A 19,019-nucleotide genomic window follows, 5' to 3' on the forward strand; every position below is an offset into this window, starting at 1 on the left:
ACTGTGGGTTAAACCACAGAGCCTAGGGCTTGCCAATCAGAAGGTCGGCGGTTCGAATCCCCGCAACAGGGTGAGCTCCCGTTGCTCGGTCCCAGCTCCTGCCAACCTAGCAGTTCGAAAGCACATCAAAGTGCAAGTAGATAAATAGGTACTACTCTGGCGGGAAAGTAAACAGTGTTTCTGTGTGCTGCTCTGGTTCGCCAGAAGCGGCTTAGTCATGCTGGCCGCGTGACCTGGAAGCTGTACGCCGGCTCCCTCAGCCAATAACGCGAGATGAGCGCCGCAACCCCAGAGTCGGTCACGACTGGACCTAATGGTCAGGGGTCCCATTACCCTTTACCTTTAATAACTCTCAGCACCCTTAACAAACTACAGTTTCCAGGATTATTTGGGGGAAGCACTGACTGTTTAAAGTGGTATATTTAAATGCATGATGTGAAAGTGGCCTGTTAAAAGGTGGCAACCCCCCCCCATTGTTGCTGCTGTTGTTAAACATTTGGGAGGCAGAATTCTTGCTGATCTACTCTAGAGCCTGATGCTTACAGATCTTTTGTCAATCCCTCTGATAATGAGGCCCAGACAGGGAGCAGGCTGGCAGAGAAGTGACAGGTCACTCCTTCCCTCCTCTACTATATAGAATCATAGAATTGTAGAGCTGAAAGGGTCCCTGAGGATCATCTAGTTCAACCTCCTGCAATGCAGGAATGTGCAGCTGCCCCATGTGGGGTTTGGGGTGGTGTTGAAGAGGCATCCCAGGAAAGTACACAGATGCCTGCCCCTGTCTCCCCCCCCCAAAAAAAGAGCTGTTATGTAAGTAAGTGTTCCTTTTTATGCTTTTTGCTAAGGTGCTAATTGCAACAAAAGCATAATTCCTTTCTTCCTCACCCCAGCTACAGGAACAGGGGTGATTCTGTGGGGTCAACATTTGCAAGAAAGATGTGCCACAGACCTTCTTCTGCAGCAGTTGCCATGGTAAGGCTGCATTGCTGAACTGTTCTTGATTTCTTAATACGTTTTGATATATTTGGGCCAAACCAGACTTGAGGTTAAACACATGACTTCAGCTGAAGTGGACATTTCTGCTCTATAAAGTCTGAGCACCCTTGAGACCATGGGGTGGGGAGTAGAGATGTCCTCTCATTCCTTGACTGTTAAGCTTATTCAGAAGTCTTTCTTGAAAGCTTTTTGAAAGTTCAAGTACACTGCACTACTACTACTACTACTACTAATAATAATAATAATAATAATAATAATAAATTATTTATACCCCACCCATCTGGCTGGGTTTCTCCAGCCACTCTGGGTGGCTTCCAACAGAAGTATTAAAATACAATAATCTATTAAACATTAAAAGCTTCCCTAAACAGGGTTGCCTTCAGATGTCCTCTAAAAGTTTGGTAGTTGTTTTTCTCTTTGACATCTGGTGACTGGATCACTTTTATCTGTATGTTTGTTGATGGTCTCAAAGAACTTGCAATAGGTCAGTAAGACAGGACTTGCTCTTGCTTAAGCCATGCTGCTGTGCTTCAGTAGAGTTTGTTGGTTTTTTAAATCTGTAACAATACTTTTCACCAGTTTTCCCAGGACAGGCATTAAGATAACTGGCCTGTAACTTCTAGGATTCCCCCCCCCCCTGGATCCCTTTTGTAAATGGGTGTTACATTGGCTGCTTTCCAGTCCTCAGGTACAGAGACTGATTTTGAGGGATAAGTTATGGGTGTGGGTTTTTTTAGAAGAGCGGCAATTTCACTTTCGAGTTCTTTGAGAACACCTTCCAGAACTGGTGATTTGTTGGTTTTTATTTGTCTACTAGTTGGCCCTGCCGCGCGTTGCAGTGGCTAATCCCTGTGACTGCCCCCACCCTGTCCTGATCCATGACCTATTCTGTTCCTCCCCCCCCTACTCCCTCTTCCCCCCATCCCCCACCCAGGCAAGTCAATACCTCCATTCGGCCTGGTCTGTAAAGTCTGTAAAGGCCTGTTTTCAGTTGGTTGCTGTGGAATGTTGTGATGCCACCGATTGTCTGCAGCCAATGGAGACGCTGCTTCTCTGTTCTATTTCCCAGCATGCACTTTTATCTGTTTGGTGTGTTCTGAAACACGGGGTTTTGGGGTTTTTATGTTTCCCAGGTGTGACATCTGTTTTAGCAAAACTTTATAATAACCTTTGGACATTCGCTTGGGACATTGTGTCAAAAATTGACTGCAATCGGTGAAGCGGTTTCGGAGAAAAGTGGATAATAACCCACATGCCCAGTTTACATTATATATATAGATAGATTACTCCTAGAAGTGTTGCTTTAGTGCAGCAAATCCACTTTATAAAAGAAGCAGACCAGCAGTTAGAAAAGTGAAGGTCAATTACATTGAATAGCATAGGAAGAACAAATTATTGACACCTCACCAAAGCTCAGGCCAAATACTCAATAATACACCTGAGATAGGTCCATGTGTTTTACCTGTGAAGGGGATATCTTTGTGCATGTAAATGCTATCGTGCCTCTCCCTAGGTCGTCCTGTCCCCCCCCCCCCAATATGCCTACAAGGTCAATTGTTAGGCCACACACAGTTCTGGTCCTCAGAGTTGTTTTTTCTTCTTGCTTTTGCCATTGTTGTTTTTTGTTCTTCCTGTCCCTGATGTCTCAGCTTGCAAGCAAACTGAAGGCTCCTGGGAGAGGGTGACAAGAAGGCTTTGAGTAGCGATTTTGCCCAAAGCACCAAGCAGAGTTTCTAAACCCAGGCTCCTTGGGGCAAAGGCCTGTACTCTTGTACCCTTTAAAGCCCTCCTGCACAATAAAGATGTAGTAGTAGTAGTAGTAGTAGTAGCAGCAGCAGCAGCAGTAGTAGTAATTCATAGCTGTTAGCCATTAATGTTCATGTGCTCTTACTTAGTATGAAAATGGGATCACGCTGGAGACCTTCTCTGTGATCGTGGCACAGCTGCTGGGATTCAGCCTAGGACTGTTCTTCGACAACTCAAGACAATGCCACTGTCCAGGCACTTGCTTAATGAGTACCGATGCTGTGTAAGAGCCTTTGTTGCTTCATTCATCATTAGCATGGTGCTAAGTCAAAACCTGGCTATTTTATCAGTATCAACCTTCCCCAACCTGGTGCCCTCCCAGTGTTTTGGACAACAGCTCCCTCTAGTCCCAGGATAGGACAGCCATGCTGGCCTTGGCTAGGGGGAGTTGTGGTCCAAAACATCTGGAGGGTTCAAGATTGGGGAAGGTCTATCTAGCTGTCTGTTAGATAGATAAACTATTTAATCCAGGCATCCCCAAACTGCAACCCTCCAGATGTTTGGGGCTACAATTCCCATCTTCCCTGACCACTGGTCCTGCTAGCTAGGGATCAGGGGAGTTGTAGGCCAAAACATCTGGAGGGTCGCAGTTTGGGGATGCGTGATCTAATCTATCCTAGCCACTTCCCAGCCTTCTAAGAAAAGCCATCCACATGGAGGCAATAGAGACTGAAACCGTCCCCTGGTGGTACACCATTACTGCCTCCTGCAGAAGTGAACATCTGCCATTCTCCCCTAGGATGGGGTGGGAAGGTTGAGAGGGGGAAGGGCAGCACCATAGAAGGGTCCTGAAGCAGGCAAGCTCTCCCCACACTTCCGCCACCTGTTTTAATGGCAGGTATTCTGCTAGAGAGCCCCGGGTCCTGTTGACCCCCCCCTCCCCACAAAAAAGTGCCAAGCAATTAGGAGCAGCTCATCAGGAGTGCTCACTAGTTTCCTGACCAGTGGGCGACAACCCTCAGTGGCCTTGTTCTGTACCTTATGTGTTTTTACAGGTCTGGAATGTGCCCTTGATTTCTGAGGTGCCTCTTGTTTGCCCAGAGGGAGGGAAAAGAGGCATATGCATAGAAACTTGCCCTGCCATACCAAGGCATAAGTCACATTTGTTGCTCCACTGAGTCCTGGCCTCCACTGGGCCCTATGGCCCGTGGGAAGGTTGTCCAGAAGGGAATGTGGTCCTTGGGCTGAAAAATATTCCCTACCTCAGGTTAACTGAGACAAATAATCTTAAAGTAGCGTGTCTAGAAGAGTTGCTATATCAGGGTGAAGGGCCTTAGCCAAGCTTTCTCCCTGTCCTGCCACTTTCCCACACATAAGGATGTGGGGTGGGGGGTATTGCTGCTTCTTCTTCTTCCTCCTCCTCCTCCTCCTCCTCCTCCTCCTCCTCCTCTTCTTCTTCTTCTTCTTCTTCAAGTTTCAAACACACACACACACACACACACACACACACGTTTACATTAAACCATAGTCCATATCAGTACCTTTATGGGGTTCCCTGAACCCCTAGGCTTCCTTCCACCCCTCCCTTGGCTTCCAAAATGTTTATTCCTTTTTTAACTGCATCTAATTGCATTTATCCAAATTATTGTACTTCATTTTTATCCTTTGTTATTTTAAATTACAAGTGCTATGTCAATCCTGCTAACGTTTTTAGATTTTTTTCCCTTAAAAAAGCCCAGCAATTTTGGTCAATCCAATGGGTAGATCACTGCCATTTTTTAATAGTGGGAGTAGATACCAGTCTCTTGGGAGTTGGACATGCGTGGTATATTAATCCCACATCTTTTGCCCAGTATCTTTTTTTTGTATTTTTTTGTATTAGTTTTCTAGCAACAAATATCAAAACCATTTCCAAACATACATTCTTCATTTCCCCCCCTTCCAGTTGACTTCCTTCAGCTTCCCCTCTGGTTTGTTACATTAAATGATACAATGATACAATCTGCTATTACTTATCTGTCAAAATGTTATTACATTGTTATTCTTTGTGCATTTTGTTAAGTAAAGTTGTGAATGTTTATTCAAATCCTGCTACCAAGCCCATTTCTTTCAGTTGTTTCTGCAGATAGTTTATGAAAGGTTCCCATTCTATTGTCTTTTCCATATAGCTGATTCCGCAGAGTTCATCCATTTCCCATTTGCCATTATGCTTTTGCAGGTGTTTCTCCAGTCTTCCAGTTTTGTGCTACTAGAATTCTTCTCGCTGTTGTCGCGTACATGAATATTTTCCATTTCTCTTTTGGCAGTCCTTGATCAGAAATACCTAGTAAAAACGCTTCTGGGTTTTTTTTAAAAAACAAACGTCATTTTAAACATTTTTTCCAGTTCGTTATATATCATCTCCCAAATTATTTTGATAATACTACATACCCACCACATATGATAAAAGGTACCCTCCAAAGGTTTTTGATTCTGTTCTATACATTTTGGCCAGCTTAATCGGTGTTATACCATCTATACAATATATAATTCTCTTTCAATAAAATACAGTCTGTGAATTTCATATTTACTTTCCAAAGTTTTTCCCATTCTTCAAATTGTATATTATGACCCACATCTTGTGCCCACTTAATCATTACTGACTTAACTTCTTCATCCTTCGTTTCCCATTGCAATAACATATTATACACTTTCTTAAGTAATTTGAAATTCTCATCTATTATCTCTCTTTGGAATCTAGAGATTGTATAACCAAATCCTTTCTTATTATCTTCCTTAAAGATTTCATTTATCTGTCTATGTCAGTGTTTCTCAACCAGTGTGCCTCCAGATGTTTTGGGACTACAACTCCCATCATTCCTGACCACTGGTCTTGCTAGCTAGGGATGATGGGAGTTGTAGTCCCAAAACATCTGGAGGCACACTGGTTGAGAAACACTGGTCTATGTTGTAGCCAGCTTTGAAAGTATTCCTTCAACTCATCATAATCTTTCAATTTTAACTTTCCTTCCTGTTGGCCATATTTCTTTCTTTGTTGTCATTTTAAATGATAGTGATTCAATAGGCGATAACCACCATTAAGTTTTTTTTGTTCTAATAAGTCTTTATATTTTCCCCCAATCTTTTATTAAAGATTTTCTTATTATATGATTGTGAAATCCTTTATGTACTTTGGTTTTTCCATACCACAAATATGCAGGCCAGCCAAATCTGTTATCATGTCCCTCCTGTTCTATTGCTGCCTCTTTCTCCAATTTGATCTAATCCCGAATCCAAGTAAGGCATGCTGCTTCATAATAAATTCTGAAATCTGGAAGGGAAAAGCCTCCTCTTTCTTTTACATCTGTAAGTATTTTATGTTTTATTCTTGGTCTTTTCCCACACCAGATAAATTTAGAAATATATTTTTGCCATTTTTTGAAGCAGATGCTATTGAAGCAAAAGAGGAACATTTTTGACAAGGCATTCATTTTAATTGCTGCAATTCTTCCTAAAAAAGAAAGATTCATCCTACTCCAAATTTCTAAAATCCTTTTTATTTCATTCCACATTTTTTCATGATTTTCTTTTTATATATTGAGATTCCTGTTTGTTAACCATGTTCCTAAATACTTTACTTTTTGTGGATTTCTATATCCAAACTCTGGGAGAGTTCCCTCTTTTCTGATTCTCTAAGATTTTTGACTAATAATTTAGTTTTGTTTTTATTCAGTTTAAACCCTGCCACTTGTCCAAACTTTTGGATCTTTTTCTGAGAGTTTTTTGGATCTTCTACTGTAATTACCAAATCATCTGCAAATGCTTTCATTTAAAATTCATTTTTACCTGTTCTTATTCCTATAATTTCATTGTCGGCTCTAATATTCTGTGCTAAAACTTCCAGGACCAGGATGAACAAATGTGGTGATGACAGACAATCTTGTATAGTTTCTTTCTGTATTTTACACTGATTTGTTAATGATTAATTTTGCACTCTGTTCTGAATATATGGCTTGTATTCCCTTAATGAACTTTTCTTCAATTTCCATTTCCTCCAGCACTCTTATCATGAAATCCCAGGACAAGTTGTCAAATGCTTTTTCAGCGTCTATAAACATTAATACCGCTTGTTTCTCATTTCAAACTTCCAGGTACTCCATTATGTTTATAACATTTCTAATATTATCTTTCATTTGCCTGCCTGGAAGGAAACCAGCTTGGTCTGGATGGATGTATTTTTCCAATACCTTCACCATTCTGTTGGCCAAAATGTATGCAAATAGTTTGTAATCATTATTCAAAAATGAAATAGGTCTGTAATTTTTGACCAGCATTACATCTGAGTCCTGTTTTGTAATTAATTTTATATATGCATCTTTCCATGTTCCTGGGATTTCTCCTGTTTTTAAAATCTCATTCCCCTTAAGGGAATAACAAGTTATTCATTAAAAAATTTTATAACACTTTGCTGAAAGTCCATCTGGTCCTTTGCATGATTTATTGCATCTAGTAATTATTGTAATGTTATTTCTGTGTTTAACAGTGTAAATCTATCTTCATTTACTTTCGGTAAATTGCTCTTTTTTATATATTCCTCTATCTGCACCTTCCTTTCTGATCCTTTTCTATACAGGTCTGTGAAGTATTTAACAAAAGCTTCCTTTGTTTCTTTCAATTTATCTGTATATTTGCCATTTAATTTTATTTTATTTACATAATTTTTATGTTCGTTTTTTCTTATTTGCCATGCTAACAACTTTCCTGGCTTGTTGGCATGTTCAAAATATGTTTCTTTCATTCTTTTAATTTTCCAACCTATTTCTTCATTAATACTCATTGAATATTGTGTTTGTAATAGCTTAATTGCCTGTTTAATTGGTTCTTTATTTGGTTTTTTTGCCAGTTCTCCCCCCCCCCCCTAAAATTTCATCTAAAATTTCCTTCTTTTTCTTTCCCCTTAATTTCCTTTTTATTACATTCTGTTGAATAAACAGTCCCCTCATGACTGCTATACTAGTGTCCCATACTGTTTGCAGTTTGGTTTCTTTGTTAAGATTTAGTTTGAAATAATCTCCCAGTGTTTTTTTTGCCTTTTCCAAAAACAATTTTTCATCCAGTAAATCTTCATTGAGTCTCCATCTAAGAGTGGAATTATTTTCCTTTTGAATTTTCATTATCAAAGAGTTATGATCTGATAGTGTTCTGGGATTTATTTCTATTTTTTAAACTTTTATTTCAATTTCTTTTGAAATCCAAACTGCATCCAGTCTTGCACTACTCTCATGAACATGAGAGAAGAACGTGAACTGTTTATCAAACATATGTTTCACTCTCCAAATATCTACTAAGTTTAATGTTCTCGTCATGTCAAAAAAGATTTTTGGCAACCTTCCTTCCTTAGTATCTTTCTCCTGATGGTTCTATCTTTTTCTAATGACGGCACTCCATTTAAATCTCCCATTAATATCAATTTCTCATTGGCAAATTCCAACAGTTCTGTTTCTAATTTTTGGTAAAACTCTGATTTGTTTTCGTTTGGTGCATAGATTACTATCAAAATTATATTTTCTCATTGAACTTTAATTTGTACTATTATAGTTCTCCCTTTTAATCTTTTTGAATCAGTTTGGGTTCAAGTGCAGGTTTTATGTAAAAAACTACTCTGCGCTTTTTAGTTGTGTCTGCTGAAATGAAATCCATACCAGGCTTTTTATTGATCAAAATTCTCTTATGCTTTTTTGCAATGTGGGTTTCCTGAAGATAGATTACATCTAAATTTTGCTTAAGAAGTACATGTTCAATCCTATTGCTTTTTCTTTTATCATTCAGCCCGTTTACATTCCAGTTTAGTATTTTAAGATTTGCCATTGTCAAATTTGCTTAAAATATCTTTCTCTCTGCCAACTGCTCCCTCAAGATGCTCAGTGGGCTTGGCCCTCCATTGTCAGCCTTTATATTTTTCTCCTGCAAGTGAAGGAGACTCCTTCCAGGAATTCCCATTTGCATTTTATATCTGCTTTCCTGAGAGCTGTTGTCAAAAGCCTTTACTTTTATCTCCTAATTCTCAATTTAAAAGGGATTTCCCGGAATATGTCCACTATTTTACCTTCAACCTGGAGGCCTTCTTCATATATATATATATATATATATATATATATATATATATATATATGGATTGCATCCTTCACTCTCTTTGTGACAAAAGTCACTATACGGTCTCCAGGCTGATTTCTCTGTCTGGATGCTTTAGTCCGGATTCTGAAACAATTCTGAATTAATTCATCCATCCCTGTTTGTCCCTCCCCCATCCAATCTGCTAAAATTTTACTTACATACGCAGCCAGGCCTTGTTCTTTTTCATTTTCTGGTAGGGATCTTATTCAACCATGTTAGCTGCAAGTGTTACCTCTTTCCCACTGGAGTGCTCGGGGCTGAAAATTTCAACTGCTGAGCCCACCAGCTATACAACTATGTCAGACCTTAAATACTTACATTACTTATATCTGAAGAAGTGTGCATACACACGAAAGCTCATACCAAAATAAAAACTTAGTTGGTCTTTAAGGTGCTACTGAAGGAATTTTTTAATTTTGTTTCGACTCAGACCAACACGGCTACCTACCTGTAACTATTACTTATATTACTTATGCTACTTAAAGTAATTTTAAAAACAAATCTAAACAGTAATAGCTTAGTGCATATAATAAACAATACAGAAAGGGAAAAGGGAGAGAGAGAAAAGAACTAATTACACAAAGTATATTAGTGGAGAGATCTTCCTCATTGTGGTTGTATACATCCAGTTTTTTAAAAATAATTTTAAGTTCTGGTATTGAAAAGTTATTCTCAACTTTTAAAATTGTAAATTTGTAATCCAGTCAATCTTGGTGCTTATTGTAATCCCAATTTGGTTTTTGCTGACTAGAAGCAAAAAGAAAAATAGCAAGAATAATCAACATATCGTTATAATCCAAATGAGCAACAAATATGACCAAAGAAAAATGCTGCACCCTGGTCTCCACCAATTGATTAAAATTCCACTTTAAAAGATTTTGAACTGTTTGAGCGGTCAATAGGCAGCATTCCTCCAGCAGCTCCACCTTTCTATCAATTAGTATTTGTGCCTCTATTATGGGAATAGTAGCCTGGTCCTTCTCATTTATTCCTAGGTATATCTCTTCAACTGTTTTTCCATGTAAAGAGCTGAGGAAGGTTTTGGGAGGAGATATGTGTTTTTGAGGTAGCAGGTAATTATCTAGATTACTCTGTTTGAAACCAAGGGACTCTGAGTCAGTTTCCATATCATGACATCTGGGTATTTTAGTTCTTCTCATCGCTAGATTATTCTTAAATCAATGAGATCAGACTTCTAAATAGAGTGATAAAGTGATAAAGTTCTAAGTCGCAATCTCATTCAATTCTCATTCAGTCCTGGCTGGGCTGCTGCAAAGAGGAGCTTAAAACCGGGTCTGACTAGAGCACTCCTTTGAAGTAATTTTTTCCTCTTCTCCGTTTGTTAAAATAACTGAGAGGTTTGGGGGTCCACGAAGTTAGAGGTGGTGGGAGAAATTTATGGGTTTCTGGATTTGTAGTTTTGAGGGTTAAAAGCCTTAAATTTTGGAGGTTAGAAGTCCATTAAAAGTCCTTAACGATCCTTGGAATAAGTTTATCGCCTTAAAAAAAAACTTCAGCTATTCCAGGCACTCTGCCCCCCTTGGGTTACCCCCAAGTTTGGCTGAGTGTTCTCCTGATTAGCTTCAGCTCCAATTGTGGAATTCCAAGGTGATTCTTACTTTCAAACGCTCAATCTATCCTTAATAAAGCTGTGCACTTCCCATTCTCAAAAGTTCAGTAATTCAAGTTCAGTTAAATCAATCACGTTCCAGCAGAAGGGAGATCTTTAAAGTATCTCTAAGTTGCGGTTTGAAAGGCTTAAAATTCCTCCCGGGGGCTCTATACGAATGCTCTTAGAATCATAGAATCATAGAGTTGGAAGAGACCACAAGGACCATCCAGTCCAACCCCCTGCCAAGCAGGAAACACCATCAAAGCATTATTGACATATGGCTGTCAAGCCTCTGCTTAAAGACCTCCAAAGAAGGAGACTCCACCACACTTCTTGGCAGCAAATTCCACTGTCGAACAGCTCTTACTGTCAGGAAGTTCTTCCTAATGTTTAGGTGGAAGCTTCTTTCTTGTAGTTTGAATCCATTGCTCCGTGTCCGCTTCTCTGGAGCAGCAGAAAACAACCTTTCACCCTCGTCTATATGACATCCTTTTATATATTTGAACATGGCCATCATATCACCCCTTAACCTTCTCTTCTCCAGGCTAAACATACCCAGCTCCCTAAGCCGTTTCTCATAAAGCACTGTTTCCAAGCCTTTGACCATTTTGGTTGCCCTCTTCTGGACATGTTCCAGCTTGTCAGTATCCTTCTTGAACTGTGGTGCCCAGAACTGGACACAGTACTCCAGGTCAGGTCTGACCAGAGCATAATACAGTGGTACTATTACTTCCCTTGATCTAGATGCTAAACTCCTATTGATGCAGCCCAGAATTGCATTGGCTTTTTGAGCTGCTGCATCACACTGTTGACTCATGTCAAGTCTGTGGTCTACCAAGACTCCTAGATCCTTTTCACATGTACTGATTTCGAGCCAGGTATCTCCCATCCTGTATTTGTGCCTTTCATTTTTTTTGCCCAAGTGTAGTACTTTACATTTCTCCTTGTTAAAATTCATCTTGTTTGCTTTGGCCCAGTTGTCTAATCTGTTAAGGTCATTCTGAAGTGTGATTCTGTCCTCTGGGGTATTAGCCACCCCTCCCAATTTGGTGTCGTCTGCAAACTTGCTCAGCATGCCCTCAAGCCCATCATCCAAGTCATTGATGAAGATGTTCAATACGACTGGGCCCAAGACAGAACCCTGTGGCACTTCATTAGTCACTTCTCTCCAAAATGAAGAGGAGCCATTGATGAGCACACTTACAAATCCGCTGAATGGTAGTATTATCTAGCCCGCATTTTACCACCTTCTTTACAAAAATATCATGGGGCACCTTGTCAAAGGCCTTGCTGAAATCAAGATAGGCTATATCCACAGCATTCCCTTCATCTACCAGGCTTGTAATTCTGCCAAAAAAATGAGATCAGATTAGTCTGACATGACTTATTTTTCAGAAACCCATGCTGACTTTTAGTGATCACAGCATTCCTTTCTAGGTGCTCACAGACCGATTGCTTAATGATCTGCTCTAGAATCTTTCCTGGTATTGATGTCAGGCTGACTGGGCGGTAATTGTTTGGGTCCTCCCTTTCCCCCTTTTTGAAAATAGGGACAACATTTGCCCTCCTCCAGTCTGCTGGGACTTCGCCTGTTCTCCAGGAATTTTCAAAGATTATTGCCAGTTGTTCTGAAATCACCTCTGCCAGTTCTTTTAATACTCTTGGATGTAGTTCATCTGGCCCTGGAGACTTGAATACATCTAAACTAGCCAAGTATTCTTGTACTACCTCCTTACTTGTTCGGGGCTGTGTTTCCCCTGCTGAATCATCTGCTCCATATTCTTCAGGTCGGGCATTCTTTTCTTTTTTGGAGAAGACTGAGGCAAGGAAGGCATTGAGGAGTTCTGCCCTTTCTCTGTCCCCTGTTCGCATTTCACCATCTTCTCCTCTAAGTAACCCCACTGTTTCCTTGTTCTTCCTTTTGCTACGGACATACCTATAAAAGTCCTTTTTGTTGCTTTTAACCTCTCTTGCAAGCCTGAGTTCATTCTGTGCTTGTTGCTTCTCCCACTTTCTGGACAATGAAATTGTCTGCAAGGCCAGTGAGGAATCTGTTCGACCTTATGCTCTTGGCTGAGTTTGACACCCAACAAATATCAGGATAGTTGAAATCCCCCATTACTACTATCTCACTTCCATTTGAATGCTTGGCCATCAGTTCCAGGAAGGCATCATCTGTGTACTCAGTTTGGCTTGGGGATCTATAGTAAACTCCCATAATGAGATCACTGTTATTTTTCTCTCCCTTAATTTTGACCCAGATACTCTCAATTTGGCTTTGAAGTTTTAAATCCTGGATCTCTTCACAGGTATACACATCCCTGACATATAACACTACTCCTCCTCCTTTCCTGTTTGGTCTATTTCCCCGAAATAGATTGTATCCCTCATCCCACCAGGTTTCAGTGATGCCTATTATGTTGTATATAGTTTGCTGTACCAAGAGCTCAAGTTCATCTTGTTTATTTCCCATGCTCTGTGCATTATTATACAGACATTGAAGACCATTGATCATTCCCCCGTGTCTCTTCTCATTCACAAATCTCCACTGTAGAGCCCGACCTTCAGAGAACAGAAGCTGACTTCCTTTTTAGTTTCTGTTTTAATCCAAATTGTTAATTGCATCCCAGATATTCTTTTATAATTTATTGTTGTAATGTTACCTTGTTTGGAAGATCTGTTTCTCTTTGGTGGCGGCTTGAGACTTCCTTTTTAGTTTCTGTTTTCATCCAAATTGTTAATTGCATCCCATATATTCTTTTATAATTTATTGTTGTAATGTTACCTTGTTTGGAAGATCTGTTTCTCTTTGGTGGCAGCTTGAGACTGGCTGCCAAGCGCGATGTTGCTTTGAGTGGACTCAAGTCGCGGGATTCCCCCCCCCCCCCGTTCACTGCCATAGACAGCTGTGGGTCACAGGGAGGTTGCGGCAAGTTACCTCACTCTGCTGGATCCCCTTGACGTCCCACTCTTCTGTGGGATTTGGGGGGGGTTGTTGAGCCCAAAACACTCTCCCCCACAGCCCAGAGCAGCCCCAAACCGGTTGCCTTCATGAGGACAACTCAGGTGGTGCTGCCATATTCTGAACAGAAAACAGACCGGAACCTGTTTTTGCCCAGTACTGTACATACCCGTGTTTCTCTTAAAATAAGACACCGTCTTATATTTGTTGTTGTTTTGTGGAGGAGTGATTTGCTAATTGTATTATTGAGCCAAATCGGATCCTATAGTTTGCATTGCATTGCTTGCATTGTATGAATTCTGACTGTGTGGCTTAGCCCCATATCCCTGGGATGACTTGCTTAAAATGCTTGTTCTCTTTGCCTCTCTCTGTGTGCAGAAGGGTAACGTAAACAAAACAGGATGCCCAGCTAAGCTATCAAGGCCAGATGAGCTGGCCCTGCCTGGAACGCAGAAGGACTTATCAGCTGCGTAGTCTCACTCAAGGCTACTGGAAGTGCTAGCTTGACGCATAAACTGAAGGCTAAGGGTTTACGCACAGGACGTGTACTATGCGCACATTTACAGGGAGGGGAAAGGAGCCCAAAAGAAGTGTATAAAGAAGCTTTGAAATCTGTGCTTCTTTACTCCTGTCATGAGCTTGACCACCAGGAGTCTCTTAAATTTAAGAATTAAATTCTTTCTCTGGATTCAAACCCCCCCCCCGGTGTCATTATTGGCTATCTCTGTCTTGCCTGGGTGCAACTTAAAAGGACCCTTATCAGCAATAAGGCTACATTTTAGTCGTTTAGTTGTGTCCGACTCTTCATGACCTCATGGACCATAGCACGCCAGGCACTCCTGTCTTCCACTGCCTCCCGCAGTTTGATCAAACTCATGTTCGTAGCTTTGAGAACACTGTCCAACCATCTCGTCCTCTGTCGTCCCCTTCTCCTAGTGCCCTCAATCTTTCCCAACATCAGGGTCTTTTCCAGGGAGTCTTCTCTTCTCATGAGGTGGCCAAAGTACTGGAGCCTCAGCTTCACGATCTGTCCTTCCAGTGAGCGCTCAGGGCTGATTTCCTTAAGAATGGATAGGTTTGATCTTCTAGCAGTCCATGGGACTCTCAAGAGTCTCCTCCAGCACCGGTCTTATATTTATTTTTCCTTAAAAAAACACACTATGGCTTATTTTAAGGGGATGTATTATTATTATTATTATTATTATTATTATTATTATTATTATTATCATTATTAAGTATGGTACAGCAATCTACATTTATTCAATTATAATTCTGTGTTCGCTTATTCCCTAATTGGTAGCAGTCTTAAACCTTACTACCGTGTTTCTCCTATTTTAAGACGTAGCCATAAAATAAGACGTAGCAGGATTTTCAAGCATTTGAGAAATATAAGCCACACCCCAAAAATAAGCCTTACTGATAGGCACAGTTTGGGAGGGCACCAAGGAAGAGTTGAGGCTAGACGCGGCGCCTCCCTTAAGACGGCCCTGGATAGAGCTCCTGAGGGTGGCCAGCCTCGCTACCACCACCCCCGCCACTGTTGCTACCCCGAACGCTCTTCGTCCCCCTGTTGTTATTTTAGTTAGCTTAGTTTTTGCACACCTGCCGCGTTCGGAGAGCGAGAGAGAGTTTTTCTCTCTGCTGAAGCGGGGCCTCCCCCTGCTCCCTCTTCCGAAACCTCCGAGCCGGGTCCGAAGCATGGTGGTAGCGGCTGAGGCGGTGGGTGAGCTTGTCAGGGGGCTGTGAAGGGAGGACACGAAGGCGGAGGGAAGCCCCCAGTGCCGCTGCCAGGGATGTGCAGTGCCCCAGGAAAATGGCGGAGGCAGAGGCGGTGTGAATCCAAGCTACGGGAGCAGCAGCCATGCAGCTGACAGACACGCAAGCCGCGTCGCCGGCGTGCTGGGTCCTTTCCTTTCAGTGAGTGCCGGCCGGCGGCTCCCGGGCCTGAGATTCTGCCTTGCGCTGGGGCTGCCAAGGAGCCTTGTGAGGGAGGAAAGGAGGCAGAGGCGAAGCCGGAACCACCGCCTCCTCCTCTTCTCACTGCAGCATCTCCCGGGTCCCGCACACTGAAGCGCAGGTAGTGCAAGGGGAAGCGGCGGCTGTGGGCGCAGCAGTTGCCGCCTGTCTTCCGGAGAGCGCACGTGTGCAGAAAGGGGCGTGGTTGGCTGCTTGGTGGGTACCAGCAGCTTGCTCGCCCAGAAGCCTGCTCTATTCTGCAAGGCAGGTTTGGCTGAGGAGGGAAGCGGCTCTCCCATCCCGCTGGCTCCAGTCGTGTCCCCACCACCACACCGCACCATTTGTGTTGCTGTGCTGTCCCTCTCCGTGCAGTTTGGCACTGAGCGCTCTCTCTCCCTGTCCCCCTGTTGTTATTTTAGTTTTGGCATGCCTGTCGCGTTCAGAGAGCTAGAGAGAGTTTTTATCTCTGCTGAAGCAGGACCTCCCCCCCCCCGCTCCCTCTTCCGAAACCTTTCACGTCCACCTTTCTTGCAATCAAAAGGCCGAGGAAAGGGGGAAATGCTTCTGATGACAAGAATTGAGATGGATCCTACTGTGAGCTTAGTGAGGCTTAGTTGAAGTTACAGTGTTTCTCACATTTTAAGACACCGCCTTATATTAATTTTACTGGGGGTGTCTTATTTTTTTAAAATTACCTCCTCTTCCTGCTGCAGCTTGGCGCCCGGAACTGGCTGCTGCGCTGCTGGGCGCTTTGTTGGCGCTTCAGCAGGGCACGCTGCTGGGTCCCGTCGCTGGGTCGGGGCTCCAAGCGGTGCACCCTGCGGCTCTTGCCGTCCCGGCGTCGGGTTGGAGCTCAACAAAGCGCGCGCTGCTGCCCTTGCCGGGTCCTGCTGGGTCGGGAGCCGTTTCCCTTCGGTAGTTTCCCTTCCTTAGAATTAATTTTCTTTTTTATTCTGTCCATATCTGGTGAGACCACCTGTCCCTCACACCACCCCATTCAAATTTCCCAGCAAAATAATTTTCTAGTCCATAAACTCAAACATTTTCCCTTCTAGTTCTAGTTTTCTCTCCTTTGGTGCATAGATTCCCACAATCACCATTTTTTTCTCCCTGGGACATCACCTGAACAACTATCACTCTTCCTTTTTCATCCTTAATTAACTATTTCAGCTCCAATTTGGTATTTGCAATGTAGTACTACCCCTCTTTTCTTTTTCTTATCTGATGAAATAAAGTCCATGCCCAATCTTAGGTTAATTAAAACTCTCTTATGTTTTCTCGCCACATGAGTCTCTTGCAAACATATTATATCCAAATTTTGTTTCTTTAACACATATTCTATTTTTTTCTTTTTATCATTTAGTCCATTTACATTCCACATTAAAATTTTCATCTCCATCTTCCTGTAATTTTTAAATTTATCATAAAAAATTAAATACAAATTCAATCTTCTTGTGCATTATTTTCATCTTTATTTTATCCACCACAGCCTCCAACCACTCCTTCAATTCTTCCCCTGGTTCAGGTCTCTTCCCTCCTCATTCTTTTTGATATCTTCTCCAAAACTTAACTGCTTCTGCCGGGTCTCTGCATCTGTGCTTTCCCCCTTTATATTTGAATGTGATACCTTCAGGAAATCCCCATCTATAGGGGATCTTGTTGTTGTTTAACGCCTCCATCATAAATTTATAATTGGTTCTTCAGAATTCTCGCTGGGATTTCTTTCAAAATTATTATTTAAGGGTTATCTATTTGTAGATCTTTTTCATAATTCAACTGTAAGATTCCATCTTTTAATGTTATTGGGTTAAACATGATCAAATAGTCTCCTGGCCATTCCCCCCCCTTTGTGTAACTAGATTTGACCCTAAATATATTGTCTATTCCCTGTTCCATCTCTTCCTTCTCCATCTCCATCCATTCAACTAGAGAAGTTATTACTTTAATCCTAATACTCTCGTCCTTATCTTCTGGAATGCCCTTCAATCTCAAAATCAATTCCTTCTGTTTCATCTCCAGAATTGCTATGGAGACCAAAGAGGCTATCTGAATTGTTTTTAAATCATGTGTTACCTGTCTAATTTGATCTTGTTCCTTCCTTAATTCTTTGTTTTCTTCTTTAGTTTTTTTAGACATACCCTCAAGACTCTTGTGTTTTTTTCTTTAAGTCCTGTACTGATTTTTCCAAAACTGTTGTTTTTGTTGACAGTTCTTTTATATGTCCAGATATGCCCTCCATCTTTCCATCCATTTTCTCCAATTTTGTCTCAGTTCCCTAATGTCCTTCTTCAGATCTAAAATTAAATCTGCAATTCCCGTCTTCTGATCTGTATCCTGAGCAGATCCTCTTCTTCCTTGAGTTGGTGTAGTTGTTGAACTTCCTGCCGCAGACGGTGGTTTATTTGCTGCCATATTTATTTTTTATTCCTATTTCCTTTATCATTATTGTCCTGTGTTGTTTTTTCCAACCTCAATACTTCACCTCCTATCTCCCCTCCCTATATCTAATGAATGAGATAGCTAGGTATGGAGGAGGAAATTCAACTGGATCTCCAGGTGGCTCCCCTATTCTTTCTCTCCTTCCCCTTCCCCCTCATCAATGTCAGCCTTTGGCTCAGACTGCTTTTTTAACTTCTCAGTCTGTCTTCTCAGCCTGTAGATAAGGAAGCCTGTTCTCAAAACATTTTTGTTTTCCCGACCAAAGTCCTGGATGTTAATTGTAATCCACAAGGGGGGTAGAAGGGGGGGGGAGAGAGATTCAGTTGAACAAAACCGGTAAATATAAGGAAAATTAAAAAACGGTAAAAGTAATCCAATCTATCAAACAGGAAATATACAAAATATTATCTTTAGTTCTTCTAGGCCTAATCTAATCACCCCAATCACTGGGAAATGGGGTAAGTGGAGGTATCTCCATCAAACAGGGCAACGTATTACCAGAAACAAAACAAAAGGGAAAATAGTATTTCAACTCCCAATTGAGTCTAATCCACTTTTTGCCAATTCTCCATCAGGGTTCCGCAGGAAAAAGGAAACAATGTTTTACACTGACACATAGAGACCATAGCTTCGCCACACAGTTTCAACCTTATATCCATTGTTTTAAAAGTAATTTTCTGTCGGCTATTCTAATAAAAGTCACCATTCATTTCACTCCACTTATAATAGAGGGATAGGTAAGGACAATGTCTCTCTCTCGCTCTCTTTTTAATACTTTTGTTCGGCAAGGGCTCCCGTAGAAATCAGAGCCAAGATTAAAATGTCCTCTTTACCAGGAGGTGGGATTCTCTTCTGTCCTTGCACACCATAGCTATAATTCTTCCACTCTTTTCAGTCCTCCTCTACTTTATCCAGTCTTTACTGCAAAAGTTAGCTGGATCTTTACCAATTATAAAGTTCCTTTTAATGTTACCACCACTTGTAAATTGTCCCCATGCAGGGCAGCTTACACCGGGAAGGGGTGGACCTCCTTAAATTTTCTCCTTTGCAGCACCCAATTATTCCGCTTTCCAATTAAGTCCAATTAAAATTGTTTTATGCAATACTGGCTTTAAATTAAATGGAAAAGGTTACCGCATCCAGGCCGGAGTTTGA

General features: G+C 41.5%; 1 protein-coding gene across 14 annotated transcripts in view; it reads left to right on the plus strand.

The window, feature by feature from the left end:
- The window catches only part of LOC118096848 (disintegrin and metalloproteinase domain-containing protein 2), a 272,336-nt gene that overhangs the window by 12,890 nt on the left and 240,427 nt on the right, over window positions 1-19,019 (plus strand). For 12 of the 14 annotated variants that reach the window (XM_088657638.1, XM_088657634.1, XM_088657639.1 and 9 more), the window contains 2 exons: window positions 891-972; window positions 2,892-3,025. In XM_088657638.1, the coding sequence (XP_088513764.1) occupies window positions 891-972; window positions 2,892-3,025 (216 nt within the window). The remainder of the gene's footprint in view (window positions 1-890; window positions 973-2,891; window positions 3,026-19,019) is intronic. The other 2 variants (XM_088657641.1, XM_088657643.1) reach the window with 1 other exon arrangement.

This window comes from Zootoca vivipara, chromosome 14 (assembly GCF_965207765.1).
Source record: "Zootoca vivipara chromosome 14, rZooViv2.hap1.1, whole genome shotgun sequence".
Classification (NCBI taxonomy): Eukaryota; Metazoa; Chordata; class Lepidosauria; order Squamata; family Lacertidae; genus Zootoca; species Zootoca vivipara.